This window comes from Corvus kubaryi, unplaced genomic scaffold (genome assembly GCF_017639235.1).
Source record: "Corvus kubaryi isolate FWS band 111438036 unplaced genomic scaffold, C.kubaryi_AGA036_p1.0 68, whole genome shotgun sequence".
Classification (NCBI taxonomy): Eukaryota; Metazoa; Chordata; class Aves; order Passeriformes; family Corvidae; genus Corvus; species Corvus kubaryi.
Window position 1 is genome coordinate 9,462,055 of NW_024582056.1, and position 20,143 is coordinate 9,482,197.

At 38.7% G+C, this 20,143-nt stretch overlaps 1 protein-coding gene across 5 annotated transcripts in view; it reads left to right on the forward strand.

Annotated features, from left to right (window-relative positions):
• The window catches only part of CTNND2 (catenin delta 2), a 288,488-nt gene that overhangs the window by 136,679 nt on the left and 131,666 nt on the right, over positions 1–20,143 (forward strand). For all 5 annotated transcript variants that reach the window (XR_006019595.1, XM_042048673.1, XM_042048671.1 and 2 more), the window contains one exon: positions 6,749–6,962. Coding sequence is in view for 4 of the 5 variants with exons in the window: in XM_042048673.1 (XP_041904607.1) it covers positions 6,749–6,962 (214 nt within the window). In the remaining variant the exon portion in view is untranslated. The remainder of the gene's footprint in view (positions 1–6,748; positions 6,963–20,143) is intronic.

The window sequence follows — 20,143 nt, forward strand, 5'->3', positions numbered from 1 at the left end:
AGAAAGGGTATTGCTTCTTTTCTTTGTTGCTGGGAGGAACAGAATAATTTTTACTCCACAGATTTCACAGAATATATTTCAAAATAGGGTTCAAAACCTTAGTGGTAGTCAAAACAGATAACATCTATTTGCTGTGACTTTGCTTCCACTGTTGCAAAGCCATAAGCAATAGCCAGATTCCAGGGCTAGATTTCTCATAGCTTGATATGAAGAGAGGTCACTCAACTGTATTTTGTTCACTCTGGTCTCACCAGTATCTATCCCTGAGATCCACAGTGTCTCTGATAGCTCTTTCCCACATCTCCTGTTCTCATCAGGTGTTCTAGCTAAAGGTTCACTACTGCTAGGCCAGTCCAGAATGTAGACCATCCTCATCCAGGAAAATTGTTAGCAATTAGGATTAATAAGCAGATGAAACAGGTTGCAGTGATCGAGTGAGGGGTGTGGCCAGACAGGCATATTGAAGCACAACTTACTTACAGATGACCAATCCCTTTCATCATGCCCTTCTCTATTTCTTCATGTTGTTCCTCCCCCATGCATTCGGAACGTCTCCCTTTTCCTATCTTTGCCCTTCTGCTAAACATCCTGTGAGTCTGGCACACTGCTGCAATCCCATCAGCATGCTCTTTACTGTAGGGCCTGTGATGACCTTTTCATTCATTCCTCCCTGTGTGCCCACTTTCCCAGTTAACAGAACTCAGGCTGAACCTCTCCAAGCCTTGGTGTGGTTCCTTCAGCAGCCCATCGAGCAGTGACCTCGCAGACCTGGTCTTTGGTACTGTCTCTTGCTCTGCAGGGTTTGTGTACCTCAGTGGTTTATTACTTTTCCTGTCTCATCTCTGTTTATGCACTGGACATCCATTGAGCAGATGTCCTCACAAAACAGGTGTCCTTACAAGTATCTACATACCCTTCATGTCCTATGTTTCACTTCCTTCCACACATCCAATCAATCTGTTGTATTGAATTAGGAAAGCAAGCTATCAAGAATTCATATGCCAAAATCTTATACTAATCAAGTATGAGTGTGTATATATATATGTGGATACAAAAATGCTGCTAGCAAGGATTTTCTTGCTATTTTCTAAGCCCTTGAGAGACTTTTCTCTCTCACAGAAGAGGTAGCAGAGTATGTAAACAACCAAACACCTGCAACCTTGAAAAGTCTTGTTTATGGTATAGTAGAAAAATATTTTGACAATGGATGTTTTAGGATTTTAGCCAATCACCCCCAAGGGGTGGCTGATCCTTGTCCAATTACACTATGAAGAAAAAAGTCTATAAAAGAGTTTGTAAAATAATTAAATAAATCAATCTTGCTGCACAGTTCCTGCCTGCTGGATCTTCTCTTCTCCTCCCAACGGCTGCGGGACACGGTGATATACCCTAGGGCCCAGGCCTGCAGTAATATATATATATAGTTTCAGACATATTATGGGTGTCTTATTGACTTGTTTTACCAGCACATATGCTCCGGGCTGGTCATGTGTAAGTCCTGGTAGACTAAGTATGTGTCAGTCCACTGTTGGGGTAAACCCCATCGAGTCAAAGATAAGCCTTGAAATGGATAAATTAATTTCTTATAGGCTCTTGGCATGAGGTATACCAGCTGTCCTTATTAGGAACATAATTGACATCTTCACTGCCTCCAGCAGTGGCCTGAACCCCTTCTTGAGTCAAAGTTTTATTTTTATAGTGTGGATACAAATACATATTCTCAGATGTAATGCAAAAAAAACTTCATACTATGCCAGAGGAGAAGACTCTGTCATCAAGCTGACATGAGTGTACTTTTATCAATCTGTGTACTAGAGAGTCTGGCACCTTTTCCTGTCCTCTCTGCCTGTGTTGTGGCATCATGGGGCTGATCAAGTGCTTCTGACCAGCAAGGAGACAGTGACATTAATGGCAAAGAGCCAACTTTAAAGGAAAATTTGAAAATGTCCTGATAAAAGAAAACATGTGATTCCTCAGGTGAAAGCATCTCTGTGCATTCTTCTGTGGAAATTATTTTTTTCCAAAAATTATGTAATCTCTGTTCTTTCAGTTTTTGATTGGCATAGATTCCTATTCACAGCTCTGTATTTAACAGCTCTCTAACAGTGTCTTCCAAAGACATACACAAAATACTTCCAGTGAGAAAAAGGAAGGAAAATAACTTTCAGAAATTAACGGTATCCATGGATTAATAGAGTCATAAGAAACAATGCAACACAGATTCACCCAGCATTGTTAATATTGTTAATCCCTCTACTCTGATCCTCTTTTTTTTATTTTTGAGAAAAGGTGGTGTAAAAAGGGGCATTTGAGACATGGGCAGATACAGCTGGGCTTACTCAGTTGTGCTGCAGAGCTGAAGGTCATTCTTTTGAGTTCAGAAGAGGCTACTTTGGGGCTGGTCTCTGTAAGAATAGTTTGTCCCCTTTATCTCTTGACAAGTTTGTACTCCACTGTTTGTTTTTAGTAGGCAGACTCTGGCATATTCTATTTTCTTTTCCTCCTAGATGTAACAAGGCAGCAGCCACTGATATGTCAATAAATATTATATTAAGAAATGTTCTCTTCATCTTAAGTTAGGAAAGAGACAGAAGTATCTATCAAAAGTCCTTTGGGGGATTGGGATTTAATGCCCCATTGGTGCAAACTGCTGCTTATCCATCCATCCTGGCATTCTTGGATAAGACATTTGGCAGTAGCGCTGCTGAATTCATTGGAGCCGTGACTAACTTAGCTGAGATCTGCCCCAGGAGACTGGGTCAGAATTGTCCTCCAGGCTGTGGCTCTTAGCTCCCTAAAGGACTTGAACAAATAATTTCATTTCCTTTGCCTCTATTTCCATACATTTAAATAGCTCATGATAACATCCATCACAGTCTCACAACTTGTCAGGCATAGTTAAACCTGCTGGAGAGTATAGTTTTGAACATCTATATAGATACGTGATAGAAATGCAGAGATGGGGTGAGACTTTTGGTGAATAAAGGGCTGTTGTAAAAAAAAAAACAAAACCAGCAAAGCAAGAGAGTAGTCCAGCTAAAAAACAGCGTCAGAAATGGAGATCACAGTCATGAAAAATCAGCTCCATCTCTCCCCGCATGGCAGAGTTACTCTGCCAAATATCTGAGCTTGGAAATTCTAAGAAAGTTAGCAAAATAAATCTTGTCTTTCCCAGGTAAGAATAGGTTCCTTCTTCAGTAAAATTTAAGAAGTTTTGTCAAGTTATGTAAAGTGTTATGTAACATCTGTTTAATTTCTGTTGTATTACTCTTTTTTTTCCTGACAAAAATGCGGTTTAGATTAATAATTAATGCTGTTGCTTTTAAGAAACTATCTTTGAATCACTTCAGTCTGCTCCTGGCTTCAGGTTCCTGGGAGAGGAGGAGCTGCATGAGCTGAATACTAGTGTGCTGTCAGCTATCATGACTGGACAGGAAAGGTGCAGCTCAGGAATACTGGCTCAGTGTAGCAGAACCACACATTTCCCTTTAGAAATGAGCAGAAAATAGCAAAACCCATCACCTGAGAGCATCCACAGGATAAACTGCTGAGGAGCATGAGATGCCACTTGGTTGTGTGCAACGGGAAGAGTGAGAGAAACAGCAGAGGCACAGAGTCCTTCGGAATGGAGACAGAGCCCTTGGAGTCTCTAGCTGAATTGTAGCACACAGAACGATTTTTGCTACAAAGTAATACTTTTTCTCATTCTTACCTTTTTTTTTTTTAGCAGCAAAGCAATTAAAATACTCATTCAACATATTGTGCTTTAAAAATATAATTCACAAAGATCAGCAGGCATGTTTTCATTCTTTCGTTCCTGATATTACTCATCACACCAGGCAACTCATATATTTTTTAACTGTATTTTTTCTTCCATCAGATCTTGTTTCTTTTCAGGGGTTGAAGTGTGAAGCTCAGTGGTTGATTCACCTTTTGTAGAATTGATGCATAAATTTTTGTTCCTAGTCTGTTTAGTAAATGTCATCTGTTTTGTCATGTAGGTGGCTCTTCATGTAGCATGCTTGGTTCTGAAAATCTGGTTAGTAGGGGAAGCAAATGTATTTTTACATGAAGGTTAAATGGTAATGGATTGTAAAACCAAGCAAACAAAACAAGCAAGCTTCACCCCCCCACCTCTCCCAGATAAACTTGGTAAATTTTTTCTGGCCCAGAAATGAGCTAATTTAGTTGCAAGTCATCCTGTTCACATGGAAAAGATTTGACCAGTGGGATATTTTGCAGCACCTTTTCTCTTTGACCTGTTTTTCTCATTTCTAAACTGAAAGGTGTCATGGTTTCTCTGAGCAGCAAAAGCATAAACTCTCAAAAGGTTGGTGAACTTTTCTGCCTGAAGTTGATATATTTTACCAACGTCCATTCATATCTCTGCATGCATCATGTAGTGCCAGCTGCTGTAGTCTTTGAGGTGACCTGCATATTGCTCAGAAAGTTGCACATGATGTACTGATATAACGCCTATTTAAGGGAAAATATCCCAGTTTATCTTTAAACACTATCACTTTGACATTTAGACCAAAGCTGTGTGGTAACTGTATAGACATTAAAACATCTTAATTTAACGCTACAACATTATGTTGTATATGCTTTTTTCACTACACAGCTGTTCTATTTTTTGGTTTTGCTGTTATTAAAAAAATAAGAATATGCCAGATAAACTTGAAGAAGAGAGAGAGAACTTCTGGTTTAGCAGTGAGTAATTTCATATAACTCAATTTTGGAACCTCAAAGCCTGAATCACTTTTCAGTCTTTATTTGAAGTGAATCATAGATTCATAGAATCATTTAGGTTGGAAACAATCAAGATCATCCAGTGCAACCATTAACTCAGCACTGCAAAGTCCACCACTAAGTGCCGCATCTGCACGTCTTTTAAATTCCTTTAGGGATGGTGACTCCACCAGTTCCCTGGGCAACCTGTTCCAGTGCTTGATAACCTTTTCGGTGAAGAAATTTTTCATAATATCCAACCTGAATCTCCCCTGACATAACATGAGGCCATTTCCTCTTTTCCTGTCACTTGTTACTTGGCAGAAGAGACCAACCCCCTCCTGGCTACAACCTCCTATCAGGTGTTTGTAGAGAGCAATAAGGCGCCCCCCCAGCCTCCTTTTCTCCAGCCTAAATAATCCCAGTTCCCTCAGCTGCTCCTTATGGGACTTGTGCTCCAGACCCTTCCCCAGCTCCATTGCCCTTCTCTGGACTCACTCCAGCTCTTCAATGTCCATCTTGCAGTGAGGAGCCCAGAACTGAACACAGGTTTTGAAGTGTGCCCTCACCAGTGCCAAGTGCAGAGGGACAACCACTGCCCTCATCCTACTGGCCACACTATTGCTGATACAGGCCAGGATGCCCTTGGCCTTCTTGGCCACCTGGGCACACGCTGGCTCATGTTCAGCCAGCTGTGGACAGTTCCTTTTCCAATAGCCATCTTTCCAGCCACTCTTCCCCAAGCCTGTAGCATTGCAAGGGCTTGTTGTGACTGTAACACAGGACCCAGCGCTTCTCCCCGTTTAAGCTTAGATCCATGAAATGCCATCAGTTGTACATAAAGATGTTGAAGTTAGTAGGTGCAGGTTGAATTCCTAATAGATTTCATTGTACTTTAATGTTTCTGTTTCACTGCTTTAACTGTTTATGTCTTCCAAGACTTCCCCCTGCAGAGCCCCAAGAGTACATGCCCATGCAAAAACTGCTTCACAAGTATTTCAAATTTTTTGTTGTCTTAAATGTAAAATGGCCAGCTGAAGTACCTGACTTGTTTTGGGCCTTAGCCAACTACACATATGGGGAAACTTCTTGACTTTTTCAGAGATGTCTGTATAACTTGCTTGAAGATAAAGCATTGTACCCCTCGAATGTTAGTTATGAATCTGTGGTTTCTTAAAGTTAGATCCAAGACTGATTACTCTTTGAGGAAAAAATAGTGCCACAGAACAATAAAGATGTATTTGTTTGAAATGGATTTCATAACAAATTGTACGTGGTATTCCTGACCTTCTTGATCATTTGTCTCAAATATTTTTGTGCTTTTTTTAGAATGATATTTTACATAAGATATCACATTAGAAATTTATTTTGTAGGCCACCTTGGGTACATATAAGACTTCTGTTCCTGCATCACTTAAGGATCTCCCTCAATCTTGTTAGAACAATTTTTCCACGATTTATTTATCATCCTTGTCTTTATGTTTCTGGTGACTTCCTCCTTTTCCTTTCTTCTTTGCTCATCCCAATTTAGTTGATATATCCTTACTTATCCCTACTGAGACTACAGTAGCTGTTCTCATTCCCAGTCATTAAATGTAAAGGCAGGATTCCTAAAAACTTTATGACATAAAGTGCTTTTTTTGTTTGCTGTAGCCTTGTGGTTTTTTCTCTAGCTTGTGATGTGTTACACTCTGAAGGAGATGATGTTTCTCCAGTACAGGAGAAATTCTTGCCAAGGCAAACCTTGATGTACCATGAGAAGCCTTGATGAGGCAACGCTCTTGAGTAACTTTGGCTGCTTTTACAGCGGTTCTGGTTTGTCATAGTACAGCAGTGTTGCCACTGAAAAAAATAATACAAGGAATCAAAGCAGTGTAATGTAGCAGCTTTGTGGTGCTACCAGCACACTTTTGCTGGCCTACAGCCTGCACAAAACACAGCTTAATTCCCTTGGACAGCATTTATTAATACTGGTGTGTTCATTTCCTAACTGTATGATTATCACTTTGGCCTGTTTCAGATAAGAAGACAAGGTGGAATACAATTACTAGTGGACCTATTGGACCATCGGATGACAGAAGTCCACCGTAGTGCCTGTGGAGCTTTGAGAAACTTGGTATATGGGAAGGCAAATGACGACAACAAAATTGCTCTGAAAAACTGTGGTGGTATCCCAGCATTAGTACGGTTACTCCGCAAGACTACAGATTTGGAAATCAGAGAACTGGTCACAGGTTTGAATCTTTCAGTATTTTTTCTTCAGACTCTCTGTCAGTCTTGCAAGCACAGTTCTCTGCCACATGCCACTTGCTCCATCAGTAACTGTTTCATTACCATCTTATTTGCCATAACAAAAAGCTTTCAAGCCCCTCGGGATTTATGTAATGTGTGAATGGCTTTCAGTATCACGCAGTGTACAGATGCAGGTATGGTTTATGCCTATGATTGCTGTTTCATTTTGTTCTTGGTTAGCTGTAAGTGCTCTTGCGGGAGATGTGCTCCACACATGTTGTGGTGGGAATCCTCTGCTCTCCCTCCTGTCTGGTTTAGGGCTGGCCAGGCAGAAGTCATATTTTACTGAATTTACTTAGAAACTGTTGCCCATTGCTTTTATATCCTATGTGGTGATGTAGTGACAGGGAGGATTTGTTACGGGGTTTTCTACCTTTCTCAGGGTTCTGATAGGAAAATAGAAAACTGTTGGAGAGGTGGACATCACCTTCTGAAGCGTTTTGTCCAAAATTTGATAGTATGTTATGTGATGTGTTTTACAGAGAGCATGCAGGTAGTGGTAGTTTATTTCTTTTCTTGATATAGTAGGATCTGGTCTTTTTAGGATTGTGTGGACTTTTTCCCTTCTGAAATTCAAGAGAGAGGGGAAGGGGGGCGGTGTTCAGGAATACAGGAATGCTGTCAAACTGGACTGATCTGTTTCCAGGTGTTTTTCACCTTGCCCTTAAGCTATCCTATTTAATATGTAAAACAGAAGTGAGGTAGAGGGGCTTTTTTTTTTTTCATTTTGTGATTTCATTCTGTTTGATTGCTAGTATCAATTGCTGATTAATTTAATGCTACAAATAAAAAGTATTTTCATTGTCCTGTTTTCAATGCTGGTATTTTCATTATGATTTTCCTATTAAATTATATAAGAAAATTTCTCATTTCTGTCACAGAATCATCGGAGTACATGTCATCATCTCTGTTTCTGCAGAAATTACTTACCCTTGTACATCAGGCCTCATTTAGGATACAATTTGTAAGATTATCATCCTTTGGTTGGGTCCAGGTTCCTTCCTTGAGAAGACGTCTGAATAAACTGCATGATATTTATTAAATATAGTTCTTTTTATATTTAATTTTGTTTCTTAGTTACAACACCTATCGCCTCCTACTTGTTAGTCAGGATTAATGGGGCAGAGATACAGGTTACATGAGCTCGGATCATGCCTCCTGTAGAGTGACAGAATTACTGACAGATCTAATAAAGTGTAACCACTGCTTCACATTCAACATACTTGTTTGTCTCTTGGTTACATTGTCAGTATCCTGGCTCCAGGGAACATTCTGCGTATTTATTCTGAGTAGTAAGTGGCAAACTGCTAATAAACCTCAGCAGTCACCGTGGCGCTTCCCATGCCATCTGTAGATGGAACATGTAATGTTGTTAGGTCATTTAAAGAAAATATACTGGGCTATAGTTTACTTTGGTTCTATTGCACAGTATGCTGTTAAATTTTCCCAAATTCCTGCAGAAAGAAAGGATGTTTGTTTTCTAGTGTGCCCTCAAAGTGCTATTACCAAGAGGAGTATGTAGCATCAGTGGTAGGCAGTAACCTGCCTTTGTACAGGTAGATGCAGCTCCCAGGGACGGTGAACATCAGGAGTGCTGGACATGTATGAAAGGGGAGATGGTGACACTGAGGAATGGAATAAAAGCCAGTGGTATTTCAAGATTTTATTCCTGAGCCTGTTTTTGTATTGGGGTTTTTTCTTTGTTTTTAATAGCCAGTACATCCCAGAAGGCCAGTGCTTGCCCTGGCTGTGTTTTGTACCTTTCAGAACGCAGATCACTGGCCCTTGCTTTCAAAATGCAATCGTGTTTATGGTAGTGTTCTGCAAAGCTTCCTTCCAAAGCAAAGCTCATAGATGGAGCTCTCATCTTGCATCTCTTAGGAAACAGGCTAAAGTTGTGCATCTGAATCAGTTCTGCTTTGCTTTGTTTTGGTAAAGTCTTGTAGTGTGACAGCTACCCCAGCTGAATTCCTTCTTTCTGTCCTTCCTGGGGAAGGAAAGGTAGCTCCTGAAGCAGCACCCTCAGTAATGAAAAGTTTTGACTTGTGGCAGACACAGGGAAAAATAAAAAGTGCTCTCCATCAGCCTTCCTGAGCTGAGGTGGCAGGAAGATAATTATTCCAGTAGGGGCTCCACAGCCTGGAGGAGATGCAGAGAAAATAATAGCAAATGTCTGTTTTGGGAGTAAGCATAATACCTTGAGCCCTTCCATCTCATGTTCATTGTGCATCCTGTCTATATAAAAGCTGCTCTTGTTTGTTACTTTCAGAGAGGGCACAAAGTTCCTGCCTTAGGAATTCATACAGGCTCTGACATCGCTGCCCCTAAGTAGTAGTACGCATTTATCCTCAGAGCACTTTTCTTAGGTGGGGAAGTATCACTATCTCTGTTGTACAGATGGGGAGCTGAACCTATCAAGTGTAAATGACCTGTCCAGAAATCTGGCAAGATGAAGGTGTGAATCACTCTGAGTAGGCACCCAGCTGCAAGGGAAGAAATATGGCCTGGAGAGGTTGTTAAGCAGCTCAATTTGTCTGGCAGAAGTGAAGCATTCATTGCCTGCCCCAAGTACCGTGAAGAACTTGCCTAGCAGAGCGAAAGTTCTGATATTAGTTCCTTCCTCAAACATGCACATTTTCTTCCTTCTTGTTGCTCTTCTCTAAGTAGATTATGACTTCAATTTCTGGCAATCTCAAGACTGGTTTTGGAAGGGTATTTAAACCTGCAGACCAGCTTTCTAGCCCAGTAGCTCCTTGATTGTCAGGATTGCCTTCAGCACCATTTGTGGCTTGTCCTCTTTTCCAGAGATTTCTTTCTACCATAATCTCTCCAAAACAGAGTTTTTTCACTCTTTCCTTTATCTCATCCTTGTCCTCAGCAGCAGAGGTCTTGGGCTAACACTGGAAAACCTTACCATGCTCAAATTTTTGGATTGCACGAACTTAACCTTATAGCAAAGCGTTAGAGCTTCATGGCTCTCTCATGTCAAGGAAATGGTTTCAGTGCAGGCTCCCATGAAGAAGATCTGGGGGAAGTGTGCTGCCTGACTGTTACGAAATTAAATGGTGCTAATGCCCGGAAATACTTCCTAAAATATGGAAAGATTATTCTTACAGAAACACTTCCACAGTTATCAGGTTTTTACTAGAAGAACATGGATAAAATTAGGTATACCCATGAATATATACATTTGTGCAAAAGTGAAATACTCTGATAGAAATAGAGATGCTGGCATGGCCTTCAGCCTCTGGTAATTTCCAGAGACTCAAGGAGAACCTGAATCACAATACCTTGTTTCATGTAAGTCTGAAAAGAAATAGGTGGAAGCTGAATGCACCACACTTAATTTAGTCATTTTTTTACCCTAGCACTGTGCTGCCAGTTTCCACAGTAGCACCTGTTAATGGGAAAAAATAAAAGCCTTCTATTTTAAAATCATTAAATGTTAACACTTTTCTAATAAATATAAATAGAGAAGAACACAGTACAAAATTAGCATAGATCCTGCAGATGGTAGAAAGAAATGTTTTCACTTGGTAATAATGGCAATGAGTAACTGATTTCTGATTCTCTTGCCTTTACCGAGTTAATTATGAACCCTTCCACAAAATTCGATTTTATCATTTTTTCTATTTGTTTTACTGTCAGGGGAAAAAATATTACATGGAAAAATCTGATGTTTTAGCCAGGATAACAGAGGAATCCTATGGATACCTTGTGCAGCAGGTGAGGTCAAGCAGCTGTTGCTAGATCCTTTCCAACCCAGGCCATTCCATGATTCTGTGATTCAACCTATGCTTGCTCCTTCTTCCATTAGCTCGATTGAATAGCTGGGTACCCGTCTCAGATAAAATGGTTTAAACTGCTTTTCTCATTTTTGACAAACAAGATCCATCACAACTAGAAACAGTTTCTGCCTATGAACAATGAGGTAGCTGAATGAGAAAAAGCTCCTTTTAAAGAAGGCCCTTGTATTACTGCATCACCTGTTTACAAACTGTAAACACCATTTCTGATTAAAAGGTAAAAGTGGATAATCCACTTTTAGTAAAGTACATGATGATAGAGAGCTGCAGCTATAAATAATGTCAGGAGAAGCTGTTTTTTCTTGTGCTAGCAGCCAGCCTCCTGCTTATTTTGGTTGACAATAAAGTGTCAGAGATGTAACTATTGTCTACTGAAAATATATAAATTACAAAAATTAGCAAATAAAAAAAAATTAAAAGCAGAAACTATCTAACACTATACATGTATACTATATAAATATAGATAGGTAGATATTGACTCTGTGTATTTCATTCACATTTTTATTCACTGAATCAAAAGGCATATATGCCATTCCTGCAAAATACTACAAGATGTTTCTTTCAAAGAAGCACTATTTCTCCAAGTTTCTTCAGCCCACAGTCAAGTTGGACAGGAAAAAAATTTCATTTACTTCCCAGACTTTGGATTCCAGTATTCATTAGTGTTGTCTTTAATTTCAACTGTGGCCAGTTTGTGTTTTGGCTTGGTTGGTCCTCTGTTGTCACCCCATGTTATGCAACAGTATTACACAGTCCTGTTTCAATTTTAGTAGATGCCATATGTTTTTAACGAGGGGTTTATAACCTTATTGATAATCTCTCAGTGTCACTGAAGGCAATTACATGTTGTCCACCTTAGATCTATCTGGTTTGAGTTAACCACTGCCAGTGAAACCTCCTTTTGATTGCATGCTGCTTCTTAGCATGTGCATAAATTATTGGCAGATTGGTCAAGACACTCCAGAAGGCCCCTTTGAGCCCTGTATCTGTCTTCGCTAATCTATGTAGTTGCAAGTTAGTGAGCCTGCAGTGATATGTAAAGCATGTTTAAGAGAGTATTCTATTTAAATGGACCTTTTGGCTCACTTCAGTGGAAGATTTAATTTGATTTCTTTTTTATTTTTTTTAATTTGATTTCTTTTTTTTTTTAAGTAATTCTGGCCAATTATTTAGAATTTTTAACTTCCTAGTACAATTCTTCTATCTATGCAGTTCTTCTATTGGGAGTTCCCAAAGTCAAAATCACATGCCTGCAATTGTTTCCTGTTTGTAAAGTTATTTTCTAATTGGACTTTGTAAGGTATTACACTTGTGATTTTTTTGTATAGTAAATCTTATTTAACAATATTATGGCAAAGGGCTGACTGTTTAGTACTCTAGGATCTCGAAGCACCTTAATTTAATAATTTAATCATTTTCTGCAAAAGTGCCCTTGACATTACCTTAGTTACTGGAGTGTGTAAACACAGATGTGAAATTTTATTGTGATATAAACATGCATTTGGAGGTGGCACCTATTTGTAACCTTATTGCTCTCTGGAAACTTGATTTGAAAATGACTAAAGGCTCTTTTATCCTATTCCAACATGACTTTCCCACAGCCTTAATAAAGAAGAATCAAACTCTTCATGAGTTGCATTCTTACAGTATTTCACCTTGATGTAATTCCTAAAATCTCTATTATATCCCTTTACCTTTGCAGGTTTGTATTAGGTGTTGCTCCAGTATTGCTCATATTAAGTATCCCATGTCTTAATTGTATTCAAGTTTAGTAATGGGGCAATGCAAGTATAAGGAAGCCTGACCAGTGAGAGGCCTAATTAATTAGCAGCCTTTGATACATAATGCAAAAAGATGGGTAGGAAGATAGATGTACAAAGTGGCTTGCTCTTGGAACCAGAGAGACAATTTCAGCATTACACAAACTGCAAATCAGATTTTAAAGATACATGTTTTAGGTTCAGATACATACCCTGCCCATCACAAGCTTTTCAAACAGACGACACGAAAAGCCATATATGTGTGTTTAAATTGTCATGATTGTATAACCACACTAAGACTGCTGCTACAAGGTTGACATAACTTTGGTTCAATATATGCTTAGCTAAGAGAGTAAGACTGCCAAATATCCTTTGGGGCCCATAACTCTATGTAGTAAAACAAAATGGAGATGTGGGATAAATGCAGAAAGCACACAAGTGCCTCTTAAGATGCAGCTCTGTGAATTAGCTTCCCCTCCACCTCCAGTATCTGATCACCATGTCCTGTCAAGTCAAGGAAATCAGAAAGGTTAAGCATGGAGATAGATAACTGCTAGCACAGAACTCTGCGTTCAGAAGTGATGGTTTCAATTTCGGCAGGAAAATATGTTCATTCATTTCTTGCTTAGTGTCTGCTCTGCACGTTAGCAAAAAATGTTTTGAGGAACTTTACCAAGCACAGAGGCAGGTGACTTGCAGACTTGAATTATTTTTCTACCAACAGATTTAGGATGAGGGTAACAAATTTCAAATCTATTTACCTGGGCACCAAAGTTTGCTTGTATGTTTTAAATGCTTTTTATTCAAAATGGAGATTTAAAGGGTATTAGATCTAATAAACCTTTCCTACTCCTTCGTTAAATAGATGTAATTGCAAGTACAATATCCTACCACAATCAATTTTAGAAGCTGATTAAATCTTATGAAGTAATTTACTTCTAATTAGGTGTTTTAAATAAAAGTTGTTTTCAACATTAACAAGATTATTTGTGTAATGAAAATTCCTATCTATTTACTCTGGATCAAAGCCAGTGGCTGAATAATGAAACTACATGTTCTAGTTTCTTCAGTATTTCTTTCTTCAAGTACAAGAACCTTTTCAATTTCCAAAGATTACATAATAATTGGACTCCCTCCTTTTGCTTGAGATACTTTTACGCAAGGCATTCTTCAACCTCTGCCCTGAGTGTTGTGAACCATTGAGAATTTAAAAAAAAATGCCAAACTCCGTCAAATCCCCTGCAAGTCTCAGATTGCTGTTAAAACAATGTGTTTCATCTCACAGACAGAGCTTTGCATGGGCTAGTTTATCATTTTGTGCTGTTACATCTAAAATCTTGGGGGAAAAAGGGTTTGTTTAACTCAGAAAAACTACTTTTTACTGCTAAGTGGATAAAATTTGGCTTAATCCAGTCCATTATCAAAGCCAAGCAAAAGCAAATGAAGGCACCTGGTCTGCAGAAGTGGCTGCTTGAGTTAATCACTGAAAGTCCAAGTGCCCCAATACAACTTCAAACAACTCCACCAAGGTAGTACAAACCCTGTGGCAGGATTAGTGGGCTGCGTGGCTACTCTGTTTTTCCACCCTAGTCATCAGTTACTTTAAGTCTCCAAAAATCACTATTGCAGCATCATAATTTTCATAAAATACTTCAAATTTGTGTTTTGTACTATTTGTACTTCTCCAGACTAATAAGCTGATATTTCATAGTGGATGTGCTAGGGCAAGGCACAGCTGTGTGCTGTACTTTACAGTATGATCCTACTGTGTGGCAGAGTTTAAATTTTAGATTTTAGCATCACCTACAGAAAATATTGCCATCATTTGAAAATATGGAAGTGATTTTCAAACAAATTCAGAGCAGGAATTAGTTGGCATTTTATAAAGTCTTCGTATGAACCCATTGTGGTACCTCTTACCAAAACACCAAATCTTTGTAGTCATTTTCCTTGCAAAACAGGAAGGTAAAAGGTTGTACAGCTTCCACTCATATGGTGTTGGGAAACTGATTTCCAACCTATAGACTGTGACATCTCCAAGAAATTCCAGAGTCATTCAAAACACATCCTATTTATAGTTCATATGTGCTAGGAAATATAAAAGTAATTTAATAAATTGTGTAATTTTTCTTCAGAAATAATTCTGTCTTATCAAATAACGCTTAGGCAAACAATGTTGACAGTTCAGCTGGATTATTTTATACCACATCTATTACAATTTACTGCCTAATTGTAAAACAATCTTTGCCCTCTTTCTCAATATGCTGTCACTATCTTGGCTCTGAAAATGGGAAAACCCACTGATAGAATCTGTTGTCTTCATGAAGAGTCATTCTCAACTTCTTCTGTATCATCAGATTAACTTCTTCACCCCCTGCTGCTCCCAGTTAAATAAGGAGATGTGTTAAAATAGATATTTTCTCAAATCTTATGCCCTGCTTTCTTAGCAACAGGCTGGGGCACTGATTTATCCTGTAAGGTGTTACATCCAAAGCATTTTTCTAAGTAAAAGGGAATGTACCACTAAACAGCAATACAAAACAGGGCCTGTTTCCCTGATGGTGAATGTGGGAGAGGCAGGACGGGTCACTGGGTGCCGAGGTCTCAGCCGGCAACAGTGCAATGCCCCTGGTAGGGGAGTTCCTTTCCTCTCTTTGAGGAGTCTGCTTAGGGGTGGTTTCATTGGTTTTCCCATCACAGCCTGCTTCCTTCTCCCTATTTCCCAGGCAAATTCACATTCATTTGTCCTGTGCTGACCGCTCTCAGTATCAGCACAAAACCCAAGGTGGTCCCTTGTTGCTCTCCTTTTCTCTCTAAAATGGGAAATAACTGTTTTTCCCTTGTACAATCAGTGAGATGTATCTTCTATGGAAAATTCATTCAAGTTTTGGCCATGTTTTGATTCATGGAGCAGTGAAACTGATTTCATAATTTGCTTGTTAATATACTACAGAAATTATTTTCTTTTTTTGTTTTTTGTTTTTTTTTTTACTTTGGTCAAATTTTAAGAGGAAATATGAAACAAGGTAATCTGATAAATAAGGAGTGATAAATAAAGGACATCTGTTGTGGCATATGGCTTCACATAAGAGCTTCACTGAACTTTTTTAGTGGGTAGTAATCCTTTGGAAAAATTCAGCTGGGCATATAATTTTGATGGGCCTGCCTGAATGATGGAGTATTAAAACGCTTGCAGTTTAAAACCACTTCGTAGTTTGAAATGTTTGAGATTTGTCACACAAAAGACTTAAATTTTATTTTGATAATAGCTTTTGTTTAGAAATGATCTGAATACTTCACTTTTTTGTTTACAAAATGAAAGTTTGAGGGTATGGTGAAACATGTTCATGCTATGATTAAATTACTGTTTTCACTATGCCCACTAATTTTTTAAAAATTTATTTATTATTTTTAGGTTAAAAGGCCAACTTCGCTTTTTCTGTCCCAAATAATGTTATTTACAGTGCTGTCTTTTTTGTAGGTAACAATGTGGCGAGTTCCTTTTTTTCTTTTTTAGTAACTAGACACTGAGCCTTTCATTTTGCACATAGATGCAATTTTATAGATAGAACTAATTTTCTAACTGGTTCTTTCTAAAAAGGAGTTTTGTATTTAGAGCTGTAACTTAATGTTCAGCTTTAAGTATAACATTTTTATTCTCTATATTATGTCTGTTATCAAACATATGTTTTGATTTTGGGTGCTAGAAAAATTATTCAGTATAATACATGTGTAAGCACTGAAAATAAAATCTTGCCACTCATATATATACATCCTTGTTAAATTCCCACGTTTTCCAATAAAATACTTAATTTGGAGTGGCATTGCCATTAGTTATGGGTTAGGATAAAACTTTTTTTGAAAGCAGTTGATTTATTTTTTTCTGTGTTTCTGTCACTCAGAATGAATTGCTTTTGGCTTGGCTTCTGTGTTTTACAGGACCGATTTAATTTCATCAGCTAGGAAAGCGAGTTAAGCAGGAACCACTGATCTTTCCACAGTAACCTTAGTGAAATCCTCAAGTAATTCCTCTACTGTTTAACATGAAAGTTAATAACTGTTAGGAAATGAGGAAATGTTTATATTTTTTATACTATATGTAGTCTTGTACTTTTATGTAGTCTAGATCAAGCTGTATTTTTTGTAATTAAACAAAAAAACCCACACCATAATAATCCTTCTCCTCTGTGGAAGCTTTTTACTTGTAAGGCTATGAGTGGCTGCAAAGGGAAAAAAATTATGGCTGCAGCTTTGCTTAGCGTTCCTTAAGCTCCTCCCTGCTTATGGCTTTTACTGAAGCTCAGTCTTTCTCGATGTGGACTTTTCCTACATCAGCTTATACACAGATGGCAGACCACCTCTGTGCATGTAAATAAATGAATTACAGCAAGGTACGCATAGGCATTCATTCACAAACCAGATAAAAAAATATTTCAAGAAAATTGGCGAAAGTTTCTCATCTGTTATGCCAGTTTTAAACTTACTTTCACAGTGTGCTTTTAAGGAGATTCCTTCTGAGCTGTGTGTTGTTCAGGTGCCCGAATTCAAATCAGCCACTTTTTCTTCCCTACAGAAAGTCTGTTACCGAGCCAGTTCCTCACCTTGACGGTTGAGTTGGTTGTGAAGTCTTATTGGACTTTGTATTAAGAAAGGTTGTGGCTGATATTCAGCATCTCCACAGCAGAACTGCTGTAGTCTATCGGGAGCCCACATCTGCTGCCAGGGAGCGGATCCAGCTCTGCAGGGCAGCCTTGCAATTACAGCGGGGGCTCCGAGCGGCAGCCAGCAAATGACTTTTCTAGCACTTGGGAGATTGAGGTAGAAGATGCTTTTCCTAAGGACTCCAGCAAAAAGATCCCTTGTGCTTGGCTTCTGTGCAGGGTATTTAGCTCTCAGATTTCAATCTTAATTGCCATGTTCATGAGGGAAACTCCCTGTAGTAGTTCTGTGCCTTCAGTGCATAAACAAAAATGCCTGCCAGTGCTTTGGTCGCTCTTTCTGGGATGCAGTCTCTCAGCACTATCAAATGGTTTTCTGCATCACTCCATGACCAAACTATTAAATTATGATGAAAAATGAAAACCTGGATGCGTTAGAAGACTTTTGGATTTTTATTTTTACAGAGAATATGAAATAAGCTAAATCTTAATATAATCGAAAGTTGACTTAAACAGCCTGTATTGAGAAGAATCAAAGTCTTGGTTGTCCTAATAGTATTTGTTTACTTACAATCTTTTTACCATATAATTTATTTGGGAAAGTACATCTTTTGCACCACGATAAAAACCCAAGACATAGTGGCAGTGTGACGGGGGCAATGCTTTTTGGGAAAGATGACTTTTCCAGTTTCTTGATTTCCATTTATATTTGTAGTCTAAGTTGTTCTAAGAGCTTTGTTTACATATATATATATAAAAGCCATAATTTGAGGTAGCATTAAATCATGAACTAAGTAGTTGGTTAGACTTCCGTGGTTTTGCACGTTCTCTTGCTGTGATGGTATTTTTTGCATAGATGTATATGATCTCTATTTTCTTGACTTTGAATGGAATACGGGTAGCATGTGCCTTATAAGGTCTTGAGTTGTATCTGACTACAGATAGACATATACCAGTTCTAACTAAAACACCAGCACAAAAATGCATTGAAGTGTTTAATCAGCATGAGTTTGAGCTCCAGCCTGATTCAGGGATTATGGGGTTTTGGCTCAGACTGCTCCATTACATTGAGCAACCTGTTGACCATAGCACTAGCATATCCTCTGATAAGCTGCTCCAGAAGATGCAGCTGGATGCAGTAGTATCTCCAGAGTGAGCAACCCTGTAGACTCCTCTAAGAATCCTTCATCTGATGTCTGCTAGACTGATACTCAGACCAAAATCCATCTTCTACCTGGAATCAACTGAATATTTTCAATACCAGTTTCTCCTCAGTTTTAAACTTAAAATGAGCTTGCAAGATACTTTTTAACTGTATTTTCACCCTTACATATACATTATATATGTAAGGATGAAAAACCTCAACCTGCAAAATTACTTGTTCATTCTGGTGTAGCTGTTTTTGTCTTTCTACAAGTCTTTCAACAGAACCAAAAGTGATCTGAAAATGGGACACAAAATGCTTAATCTGCCTCACAGCTTTAAAAGCAAGGAGATAAGATACGAATGAAAGTGATTAAGAGATGTACAGCGCTGATTAGTTCTTTACTTCATACTTCTTACAAGAGTCAATCTAGAGATGGTAAACTGTTGAGTTCAACTGTTGTGTTGTTGGGTGGGTCCCCCTTTTTGTCATCAGTCACTGGTGAGTCCAGTCCCTTACGTTTCTGTGGGTATCACTGTGGGCAGTGATGATAATGCAAATTCTTCAGGGGTCAGTCAAGGCACCTCTGAGGCTGTTGCAGACTTTTTTGTTGTGCTCGGAAGCCCAGTTCAGTCAGGGCTTTCAGAGTAAGGTGTCACATGGCCTCAGTAACCAGCTTCTTACAGGAGCTCTAAAGGGCATGTCATGCATACATGCTTGGAAAATACTTTCAGAATTATGTGGTGAAAGGGGAGCTCTGTAATGGAAGGCGTGTCAGCTAAAGGATCTATTTACTGTCATTCTCCCTTGCAAAGTCAAGGCAGTGGATCATCTTCTCAGACCCCACATAAATCTAGCTCCAGGTCATCCTCAGCAAAAACAATGAGAAGTGAATTGTCAGTGCCCTTTCATAATTGCAAAGCCTTAATTAAGAAGGTTACAAGGAGGTGTGTAGAATGCCAACCTCAGCACGTAGCAAGCAAACTGCATTGCTTGTGAGAATAAATTTGAACTTGTCAGTAGATAATTTTTCATTCATGTGGTTGGTAGATAAAACTCATTGTTCTGGGGTGGAAGAAGATTATGTCATTCCTTAAAACTGTGTGGAACAAAAACTTCGAAGAAAGCATCAGACTTAACTGTGCAGTGCTTCTGCCTTGCCTTAAATCTTTGCTTGCTTCTGCCTTTACCTAAAATCATTTTAGGAGAAGGTGTAATAGCTATTTTAGCCTGGTGATCCCATCATCCTCTTACTCTGAAGGTTTAATTTTCCAGTTAGAGAAATCAGAGAGAAAGAAGACTTAAAGAATATTTCTAGGCTCAACTTTTGCTGAGTTCCGTGATGTTTATGTGAGTTTACTTTAAATTAGCAAGAATGTGAAGTGAATAGAAAATAGTGTAGACATACACGTTTTTAAGCATTTTGCCAGACAGGGCTCTTATGTTTCCTTCTTTTGTATTCTTTTCTGCTTTTCCAGTTCATGACTAGTTCTTGAAGCCCAAAGTATTGCTTTGTTGCCATCAAAACACTCTCTTCTGCTTCACTTTCAAAATAGGACTTCTTCACAAAGTTATAACACATTGTCTTGCATAAGAACTAAAGTGAACCTTAAAGGGGGAAAGATTTGCATTCTGATTCTCTGCTTTTATACCATGCACATCCTTTACACCAGTCTAGATAAATGGGGAAAAAAAAAAAAGGCAACCACATTGTTGTTTTTACTGACAAAACCCAGCAAAATGCTGGGTGTTTCA